The sequence below is a fragment of the Curcuma longa genome, chromosome 2 (genome assembly GCF_044706935.1).
Source record: "Curcuma longa cultivar G26 ecotype Majalengka, Jawa Barat chromosome 2, ITB_CL_G26_1.1, whole genome shotgun sequence".
NCBI classification, from domain to species: domain Eukaryota; kingdom Viridiplantae; phylum Streptophyta; class Magnoliopsida; order Zingiberales; family Zingiberaceae; genus Curcuma; species Curcuma longa.
This window is the reverse complement of record NC_133862.1, coordinates 2,402,859-2,414,460: the sequence shown is the minus strand read 5'-3', so window position 1 is coordinate 2,414,460 and position 11,602 is coordinate 2,402,859. Positions and strand designations below refer to the sequence as shown.

Genomic DNA, 11,602 nt, shown 5'->3' with positions numbered 1-11,602 from the left:
AGAAATTAATTGGCTAAAGTGGTGTCCAAAATAATATTAAGGAAAAGATGGGATTTTAGTCCCACATTGCTAACCGGCGATAGCTAATGTTTCCTTATATGTGTTGCTGTGTTAATGAAGTTAACACAAGAAGCACAGGTACTCTCTATCCATGGGCGAGCTGGTGCTCGCACCTGTTAAGCCCGCCACCCGCCACGTGAGCGCACGCGGTCAGTCAACTTGTTCAACATCTCCACTGCAAGCGACCGTGTCTCCGGCTCCTGAAACAATATCATGCCGAGCATGTAACTTGTGACTGGGTGCTCACCCACTTGAGTCTTGTGCAGATGGTCCAATCCTAGCGTCTTCTCTTTCAGGTTGAACACCTCTTCCTGCTTACAGTATGCATTCAGTGATCACTTGGATTCGAAATTATTTTAAAATAAAAATGTAAAAATATATATAAATATATGAAAACTTACAAGGCCGAGGATGAAGTAGGCATTGAAGTTGTCACAATTGGCACAAGCACGAAGCAAGTCGAAGTACTCTTGCTTATCGAACCAGTTAAGACTGAGTTCCAATTCCCTCCTAACATTCATGAATTTCCCTACTTTTTTCGCTCTCGATGCTTCATGAAAAACTTTGCACCTACAATCATAAAAAATCCAGTTCGATTAATTTACAATCACATATATGTATCTACACATCTACATGTATGTATACGAAGACATTGTTTACGACAATCTACTCACGATTCTTGCAAACACTTTATGTCTTTGCGCGGCGTGGCAGAGGTGGAGGCGATGCGGACGCAAACCTCCACGACGAGATCATGAGGAAGAGAGGTGACATGATCGTTCTCCCTTGCAACGGCAGCCATGAACGCTCTCTATCTCCTTGTTTTCACAATGTATTTCCTTTCCTCCTTTCTTGTAAACTTGAAGATTAATGACTTTGGTGAAGGTGAGAAAGAGACGGTGTGTGGTTGGTAACGATATGTGATGTGTATTTATAGAGTATGATTTACTTGAAATTAGTTAGAGGAAGCCAAAATTTAGGAAGAAATTAGTTAGAGAAATTTTCTCATAAAAGGTTACTGATTTCCTATTTTTCAGGAACATAATTGAATACCTTTAATAAATTTTTAATTTTTGATAAGCCGACTTTATCAAAATTTTCTCATAAAAGTCATAGATTTCGTTATTTATTTTTAGAGGATAATCTTAAAATGTTGATTAATCTTTCACCGAACTAATTGCAACGAGAAATAAAAGGAATACAATCTGCAGGGAAATCTAAAAATTAAGGGGAATCAAATTTAACAACTCCATTTAATTAATTTTTAGAAAATAAGTTTAGTTTTTAATTTCTATTAGTCAAGATAAATTAAATTTACCTGTGTTTGAAGATTTTTATTCCATTAAATTGAATTTATTTTTTAATAAAAAATTAAATAGTTAATAGGAAACTAGCACCATCGATAAATTTCCAAATTATTTTTTTTCTGAAAAAATTCAACCCCTTCTCCCTCCTTCCTCCGTCGCCGACCTTGCGATTTCCCCTCTGCCCGACGCCGCTGCCGCAGCGTTGAGAAGCCGCCCGACGCCGCTCCGCCGCCGCTCGCCCTGCTCGCGATCGCCTCTGCAAAGACCAACGCCACCTCGCGAGTTCTATCATCATAAAATATTTTTTTTATTTTTTTTTAAAAAGAAACGTTCTTTTAATATTATCACAACAGAAGTTTTATATTTCTTTTGAGTGCCTTTTATATTTTTTTAAAAATTATATTGCTTTAGTAATGTCTGCATCAACTTTGATAAGATAGTAAAAGATAGGATCAATTTGTACCTTCCTCATAATGATTAATTAGGACTACATATATAGATGCATTAACAACAATGATGGCCGAGACACTTCGACTAAGAAACCCTAAACTCCATTAGCAGAGATATGTATCATTATCGCAATTCTAAGTCGAGTGATTAGAATAAAATTCTCTTTAATATATATGCAACTTCGTCTGGTCCATACACTGATAGATATGTTGTCATTAACAGATAATATGACCAATGGAATGAAAATTTAAAAAAAAATAATCAAGTTTTAAATACTTGTTTGGTTGGTAATTCCAATGCATAATTTGGAGCTTCCCCTTGTTCCATGTCATGGTTTATAATTCTTTTGCATTTTCCTAATATACGATCTCCTTGCCAGTTGGTTAATTATTTTAGGAAGATGACAAACACATAACAAGAACACTAATCTTTAAGGAAAATGAAAATAGTTTCAGTATCACTACAAGTCTAAACCAATGGCATCAAAACAGATGAGGCCAAGTTTAAGATGATAATGACCTTTGGTATGATCTTAATAACAACAATATTAATGTAGCTAGCTTAATTGTCTTTTGCTGTGGATGAACATGCATGACCATGGGATCGATTAATTCCTCTAATATTTCTTGATGTATATTTGAACGGCCATGGAGGAACAGAGGGAGAGGCATCTTTCAATATGTGACGGCTAACAATTAGCAAATGTATCCAAACAATTAAATTACAAAACTGAAGCTTGTCTTTGTCTCCGAGAGGAAATGGACAAAGAGTATGGCCGGCTGACTCTGCCTTTTTGCTACTTTTTAAAGCTTCATTTTGATAAAATAAAATCAGTGATTTGGAGTTTCATGACTCAAATGTTGATAATTTTCCTGTTACATCAAACTGATTCACTGTAACTTGCATGGAGAAAACAGAGCCAGTGACTCTCTTGTTGCTTCTCGTCCTTTTAGTTGGCATTTTTTGTTTGTTTGCGAGATGAATTAATAATAAATGCACTATACTATTTCTGAAGAAGAGCCGAAACTTAAGCATGAAATTACCAGTCATACATTACTGTTTCATGTTCAGCTGTAGTATCTCATGCTGAATTCTGAATACAGTAATTAATTACTGAATTACTGTATTGTGAAGGGTATCTACAATGAATAATTATACTCGCAGATGAGACATTAATTAAGCAATCCTCTGATCCTCCTATGGATATATATATATATATATATATATTCTAAATTTAAGCTTCAAAACACACCAAATTAACATTCCTAGCAACTTCTTCATCTCGATCTATGAATTATATATATCCCTTATGAGAAGTGCACAGACAGTCCATGTCTGAGATAGAATCCTACCTTATCTTCAATTAACGCATGTGTCGCCTTCACCACCACAGAAACTATGGCCATGCACGTTGAGCACTGGAATTAATGGTGAAGACATAGAGAGAATGGGAGAAGAGCCATGAAGGGAGCTGGGGAGCTTATGTCGTCGGACGCCAACGCCAGTAGCCTTTTCGATGGTCAGCTCGCCGGCGCTTCCCTCCGGGGATGCCTTGACGGAGGGTGCATCGAGAAGCTGTTACTCCACTGCGCCACTGCGCTGGAGGCCAACGACGCCACCCTGGTGCAGCAGGTGATGTGGGTGCTCAACAACATCGCCTCGCCCCACGGCGACCCCAACCAGCGTCTCACTGCCTGGCTCCTCCGCGCCCTCGTTGCGCGTGCCGCCCGCCTCTGCCCGACTCTGATGGCTTCCGGCGGGCACGTGGCCTCCCGCGCTCGGAGAATGTCCGTCACCGACCTCGTCGGCTACCTAGACCTCACCCCGTGGCACCGCTTCGGGTTCACCGCCTCCAACGGCGCCATACTCAAGGCGGTGCAGGGGAAGAAACAGAGCGTCGTCCACGTCCTCGACTTCGGGGTCTATTACTGCACCCAATGGCCGACGCTCATCGATGCGCTCGCCAAACGGCTGGAGGGCTCGCCGCCACTGCTGCGCATCACCGTGCCCTCCGCTCGTCCGCCGGTGCCTCCGTACCTAAACCTCTCCACGGAGGAGATCGGGCACCGGCTGGCCAATTTCGCCAAGTCAAGGAGCGTCCCCTTCGAGTTCAATGTGGTCGAGTACTCCAATTCCGGCGGAAGCGGGTTTCCCGAACAACTCGCCTCGTGCCTGTCCTCGTTGGAAGTGAGGGAGGACGAGGCGGTGGTGGTCAACTGCCAGAGCTGGATGAGGTACCTGCCGGAGGAGGGATCGTGCTTGACCAAGGACACCTTCTTGGAGTTGATTCATAGGGTCAATCCCTGCTTGGTGACCGTCTCCGACGAGGACGCAGACTTGGACTCTCCCAGGCTGAGCTCCAGGATCATGGCCTGCTTCAATTACCTCTGGATCCCGTTCGACGCGCTGGAGACTTTCCTGCCGAAGGAGAGCGAGCAGAGGATGGAGTACGAAGGGGACATCGGGGAGAAGATCGAGAGGATAGTGGGATTCCACGGGGCGGAGGTGGTGGAGTCCGGGGAGCGTTTCTCCAGGAGGATGGCGCGGGCGGGGTTCGCCGGCGTCGCGTTCGAGGAGGAGGTGGTGGCGGAGGTGAAGGCGGTGTTGGAGGAGCACGCGAGTGGGTGGGGAATGAAGAGGGATGAGGACATGCTGGTGCTGACGTGGAAGGGCCATAACTCAGTCTTCACCACCGCGTGGACCCCCACCAGATTCAACCATTGAAAGTCAAATCTCCACGTGAAGAAAATGAACGGATGAGAGAGTGGAGGAGATCTGATAGAATTAAACATGCACTAGATTTTGATTTACCCCTTGTTAAATTTTTCTCTCTATGGCAACCCAAAATGTCCGATCTTAGGTCAACTGAACAAAAGGGAAATAACAATTTCATGTTCTATTATATTAACTGTGTCATAAATGAATCTTATTATTGGGATAAAATTATATATATATTTGTAAGACATATTTAATATTTTATAACATCATTTGACAAAGTCCTCTGGCTTGTGGCCTCCTATGAGAGATGAGAAAGAGCAACAAGAACTAAAGTATCATATTAGATAGTGATTAGGATTAGTTTAGTTGGATAAAGCTATTAGATAATGTTCAGCTTTTGTTAACTAAATTGATTGATTTTTATGGTTCAGTAAAAACTAGATGAGGTTTACTTGTGAGCTTGTGTTAATATATTTCCTTTAATAAGAAATCAAATAATTACTTTTTAGTTTTATTCATTTAATGGAATATAGGATTGTACATAAGCTTTCAGGAAATGTTAAATGATGTTTCACTATTTCTCTTAGTCAAATCAACTTGAAATTAATCGATAGTTCTTCTAGACAATGGTTAATTACTTCACTCAACTAAACTACGTACTTTATCCTCTCCTTGATCAATCATCTTCTTTCTATTTCTTATTAGGAGTTCAATTGAGTGCCTAATCAATTCAACTTGGTAAGTTGACTACTCGATCAATTTAGTACTAAACAAACATATTTTATTTGTGAGCCAGCTAGCTAGAGTTGGCTTTCTAGCTAATTGACTCATCATACTAGTTGACCGAGAACACCTTCCAATTGACTAAATCATCGATTATAACTAATTTACTAGTTGAGTCATCACCTAAGTTAAAGTTATCTAAATCCCAAAATACATTTGTTCAATTCTCATAACTCACTTAAGAGTTTAACTTCACAACTTCTCTTTCACCAACAAGATCATCTCCCGCCACCCATGTCATAAGTCTCTCAAATGCATAAGCTTTCAGTTCATTCTATTAGTTCACCTCCTCTAACAACTTCATAATTGTTCTAAATTTACTTTACCCAAGCGGTTATCTCCAATCAAGTTCTTGGTCCCTCGAATGCACCAAACCCCTCCTCCACCTGTGTTTGCTCAGCAATATATAAGGCTCAAAGGAAGCCTAAGGTTCATAAAGATTTGCAAGCCTTTTGGTATATGTTTATATAATTAATACTCTATTTTAATAGCTTTTCTTTTGGACAATGTATGAGTTTGTTATGAGCTAATTAATCCTGCAGATTAATCACTTAAGTACTGTCTGCATGTGCCGCATCACAAATTAAATCTAAAAAGGCAGAAGATTAGATTTGGATAACCGATTCACTGATCTAATCCAACTACATGTACACTCAAAGTAGATCCGCTACTTCAACAGTTCCTTTAGAATCAACTCCAAAAATATGGAGGGAGATTCACGTAGATACACATCAGGCATTAGACGCATGAAGGGATCGACTCTAGATCATCTCTTCTTGAAATTGATCCTTGACCATTACATTAGTATGTATTTATCGTCTGTGCTACATCTATGCTACGCCCTAGGAGCAACCACATATACACTGAAAGCCTTTTGAGGTAGAGTGCAAGATTCTCCTTCTCCTGCAGTTTATCTATTTCTTCGTCACCCTTCCGTTACAGTACATCACGCACACTACAACGCACTTGAAACGCGTAAAACTTAAAACAAAATAAATGTTTAATTATTAAATGAACAGGCACACTCAAGTCATGCTGTTAATTTGACTTTACACTGCAATGAGACTTCATCCAACTATATATAAACGTACAGTATGCATGCTAATGTTGCTCTATCAATAGATTTTATTTGCTTTACTGCCTTTCCCTTCAAATTACTCATTTCTTGATGGTGCACTATGGAAAGAAAGAAATTATTAATCAAATAAATTAGTTGACAATCTATATATTACTTGGAATCACCTATATACACAATAAGTAGTAGACCCAAGTTATTATCCAGTGAAAAAATATTTTGTTCGCCTTTTTATAATATTTGCATGCACTACTAATTAAGTGCTTAATTGAGGAGTACTGGCATGTCTCGACTATGTATCTTATACTCTATTTCTGAGTCCATTGTATTTCAGATTTCTAAACAGATATATTGACATTCTTTAATTTCCTGTTAATTTGGAAGAGTTTGTTCTTCTTATGGGTCAAGATTGGAATTGTGCATTTGCTGAGCTTATTTTCTTATTGACTCATATCTTTTCTAAGACTCTCTTTGGTAATGGAGCCATATATGCAGGTCTTCTTAACCTCTGCATAGTAGTGCTGATTGCAGTTAATGGAAGGCTGATAATTGAGAATTTGATGAAGGTCGCTTCTTCTTCCTTTCTCTTTCTCTTGTTTTTTTAGCAAATAATTTTTCCCTTAGATTGCATAGATATAATTTCTTTTGTTGGATTTTATCTTTTTTAGTAGATTTGCATATTATTTGTGACATATAGATACGTGTCATTAAGAAAATCAAACTCGTTAAGTGATTAATATGGAGTATTTGAATTATTGAATGTGGAAGATTTACATGTGTAAAATCCTTTAATCGTTATCATTAATGGGTTGATAACAAATTAGGTCATATATATATATGGTATGGTTCTTGTAGGATTAGATATTCTGACAGATCTCTCGCTCCCCATCGATGGAGAGATTACGACATCATTAAATTGACTCCTTCGAAAGACCAACACCTTGTTCTTGCTTCCCTCTTCTTGTGCAGGATCTTCGGCTTGAGAAGATGATGCTTTGAGACGATGATTTTTCCGTTGCAATTGGGTTCATTATCTATTTTAGTTATGTATTTAACTAGATCCTTGTCGTATTATTTTTCCTTTTATCTAAGTTCATCATGTTTTAGAATTCATGCAGTTAGGAAAATAATTTTTCCAATAAGCGGTGTCAGAGCCACGACTGTTTCATCATTTTCTATAGCGATAAAGTTAGAGGTTTTTTCAATTTTGTTGTTTATATGCGAGATTCAGTTTTCCTAGTACAAAATAATTTTTGTTTGTTGGAAATCTTGAAAAGAAAAACCTAGGGTGTCAATGTTTTCAAGTTGTTTACAATATTCCAAAGAAAATCGCTCTTTGGACCTAAGACTAGGGTTAGGGTTTTGGTGCGCCATGTCCATGCTATAAAACCAAGCATAGTCGCACCATGTGGCTAACTGGGGACAAAACAGAGAGGACATGCCCCATGCTAGTGAACACGGCAAGGTCGTGTTGCATTCTGGCCTTTTGGACACTACTGTGCCACTAGACACAATCCGTGCTAACGAACACAGCAAGACTGTGTTATGTCCTGGAAACCCAATCTTTCAAGTCTCCTAGGGTGCATTTGGTTCAAGTTATCATGTACAACCCTAGTTATTGGATTACTTGGTAATCATAAGGTTATGAGGTATAAAACATAATCTAATGTTGTTTGGTTCAACTTATTTATTTGGACGAAATAAAATATAACTAGCTTACCATTTACTATATTACCATTGATTTAATTTATTTTTAGAATAAATTAAATTAAATTATTAATATTAATATTAATAATATATAATGATGATAATAAATTGATAATATATAAAAAATAAATATAATTTATTTATAATTTTAAAATTTAAAATAAATTTATATATTTTTAATAAAATAATTTATTAAAATAATTAATTTAATAAAATAATTCTTTAAATTAATAAATATAATTCATTAATTTTATTTTTAAAATTTAAAATAAATAAATAAATAAAAATATATTAATAAAATAATTCATTATATTTTTTAAAATTTAAAATAAATTATCTCTTTTAAATTTATAAATATTTATTTTAAAATTTATTAAATTAATTAACTCAGTTTTAATTAGGTATTATGGTACATTTTAATTACTCAGTTTTAAAATTGAAAGATAATCTTGAAATAAAATTTATTAATCTCTAGAATCATAGAAATCTTAGGGGGCGTTTGGTTTGAATTTTTTTTATTTTTTATTTCTATTTTTTATTTTATGATCTAGTTTTTAGAAAATAGAAAATGTGTTTGGTATGATATACTATTTTATATTTTCTAAAAAAGAAAATTAAAAAATATGTTTAGATTGTTAATATAAAAATTATAAATAAAACAATTTTTTTAATAAAAAGACCATCTTATTTATAGGAAAAAAATTATACAAGAAGGGGGCCAAATCTAACCCGACCATGTGGGACTGTGGGGTAGAAAATAAATTAAAGTTAATTGATTTGAAGAATTGGATATCTAAATTATAAAAAAATAAAAATAAAAATTATCAAATAAATAATTATAGTATAATCAAAAGAGGATCGACATAATTTGATGAAAAGTTCAGAAAGCAGAAAAAACATACAAGGGATAAAATATCAAGCAAATCGGATCAAACAGTTTGTTTTTAAGACACGACCACGAAGACTTCTATCTCACCAATATATTGCTTACACTGACGGATCAATTTCTGCATTTCGATCCTCTTCCTTAGATGCTTCCTTTCCTGTTCCCATCCTTTCAAGAACAGGACTAGTAAAAAAGGGGTTGTTATTGCCTCGTAACGATTCCGAGGTTGGGTTCTGGTTATTGAATTCCCAAATCTATTCAAGCTTTTCTCTGCTACTCGGATATTCCTCAGTGCCGACCACTTGGAATCATGGAGAGGGTTATCTTAGCGTAAGGCCTCCTTTTGCTGCCTCTCACACTCAAGCTCGCACCTTCCGCCAACCCCTCCGCCATTGATTCCCCTTCGCCGCCGCCTGTTTCGCCTCCCCGGTCCTCGGCTTTAATTCGAAGGAGAGAACTCCATCACTTCCGAGGCTGAGAGCTGCCTTCGACCCCTAAAGGTCGCTCCATTCCTCTCTGCTTTGTGGGAAATAGAAAAAAGGTTTGGTTTTTAGCATCGGTGTCGTGGTTCCCACCAGAGGGGTCGGATTCATGGAGGCCGAAGTGGAGATGCTTAAATTGTTGGGGGTCAAAATTGCAACCCTTAAGTCAGAAGAGAAAAAGAGTTGTGCGATAAGGTTGCGATGTCGGGGAGAAATTTGGAGGCGTGCGACGTTACTGTAGCCGCGCTTTCACATTTTTTATTTGCCAACCGCAGTTCCATTCTCTAGAGAAAATGATATTTTGTCATTTTCTATTTTCTTATAAAATGACTTCTTATTTTTCATAGAATGAGATTGGAAAATATAAAGCAAACAATAATTTTTAGAAAATAAAAAAATAAAAATGACCAAACCAAACACCCCTTTAGAAAAAGGAAGGACATGAATATATTGTTAGCACTGTTACCAGTGCATAAGAAAAGGAAGGACATGAATATATTGTTAGAAAGAATTTTAGATACCTTGGATCTATTATTCAACAAAAAGTTGATAATAATGAAGATATCTTTAGTAATATGAAGAGTGAATGGTTAGATATGGAGAGTTTCTAGAATTTTGTGTTGTGATGATGATTCTTGTTTTAGTTTATGAATTAAATTGTTGAGATTTTAAAAAACAATGCATATAGTTAGCGTGAAGATGTTAAGATAGTAATGCACTATCTAGGATTTTGTTATTAAGGATGATCAATACTGCATTTTCTTCTTAAATTTACTTTCATCCATCGGTACTGTTTGTTGATACAAAATGTCTTAGCTCTAGCAGTGCAAAGATCTAGTAGATGATTCTTGTGTTTGTTGTCTGAGGGACGTTACAAAATCAAACAACCCTCCGGATATTCCACGATCCAAATTTCTTTTGAATTGGATATTCTTCTCTTGCGAAAATCTTCGCCTTCATTATCCTACTTCACTTGGATGCACCTTTTTAATAGAAGGGAGAGTAGTGGGATAAGTCATGAGGTAAGTGAGCACTTTTGATAACTACCGATCGACATCTCCCACTATTTCCACTACCAACAATATCATAGTCCAACATAACTACTTAAAAGGGCCGGGCACAATGATGGCAGTGATTTCAACTATAATCATTTTGCTTTCTAGTGTGATCAATCAAAATAAGTTGATCAAATAATCTTGATGGCTCATGTATATGAGATGAAAATTAGACTAAAGGGATATTTTGAATATAAATAAATAAGATAAAGTGCACTTTTTTTAGGACTCTTAAAATATAATTAGGTATATATGCTTGTTTGGAAATTCTCAACTTCAGGTGTGCTCATAGAGGAAGTAATCTGAATTTTCTAAATATATTGTTCTCTAGCTTGGTAGAAGAAAGTGTCATCATAGGAACAACACTCAAGGTTGTGAAGAAATTAAAGTTAGTTAGCACAATAAAAATAAAGATATATGTTCTTGGAGTACTATTATATATGTTGGTGCAATCTATTTTAAAATTTTTAAGATCAACACTTAATGTGAAGAAATTAAAACTATTTAGCATAATAAAAATAAAGATATTATTGGTCTAATCCACATTTAAAGTTTTAATAATTTATTTGCATAATATATTTAATAAAATCTAGTCGAGGTTAGTCAAGTAATTTGATCAAAGTTGATCGAGTTAAGTAGAGAGTCCAAACAAATCAAGATTCATCAGATAATTAAAAGTGAGTGAAAGTTCAAGTAGGTTAAAAGTAACTAAATACTTAATAGCAAATAAAAAATCTTAATGGGTACTTAAACAGTGTAAGTCCCAGTGAATACTAAACTTTGGAAGCCCTAGTGGATCAATTGGTTCGAGTGATCAAAATAGGTCCAGTCGATTGGAAATCGACACGATCATGTTCGAGCGAGATTTAATCTATGGAAGAGGTTTGGCCAAGTTCCAGCATCAGAGGTGTTCTAAACGATCATAAGTCACGAAGTGAGCCTTATCCGGAATCGAAGAGGATCAAACTTACGTGACCTCTTAACACTCAAACATTAATATAACTAATAACATGTAACGCTTTAAGAGTTGTAAAGAACATGATAAAAGTGTTAATTTTAAAATTTCGACAGACTAGCTA

The 11,602-nt window shown here is 36.4% G+C and overlaps 1 protein-coding gene across 1 annotated transcript; it reads left to right on the top strand.

The window, feature by feature from the left end:
- The first annotated feature begins 3,278 nt into the window (after positions 1-3,278).
- On the top strand, positions 3,279-4,618 carry LOC141816470 (scarecrow-like protein 32). Its single transcript, XM_074704247.1, has one exon. The coding sequence runs from the start codon at positions 3,279-3,281 to the stop codon at positions 4,539-4,541; it is 1,263 nt and encodes a 420-aa protein (XP_074560348.1). The 3' UTR covers positions 4,542-4,618.
- Positions 4,619-11,602: the final 6,984 nt, after the last annotated feature.

Excerpts from the sequence above, each read along its gene's own strand:
- LOC141816470 (XM_074704247.1), top strand. The coding sequence starts at position 3,279 with ATGAAGGGAGCTGGGGAGCTTATGTCGTCGGACGCCAACGCCAGTAGC.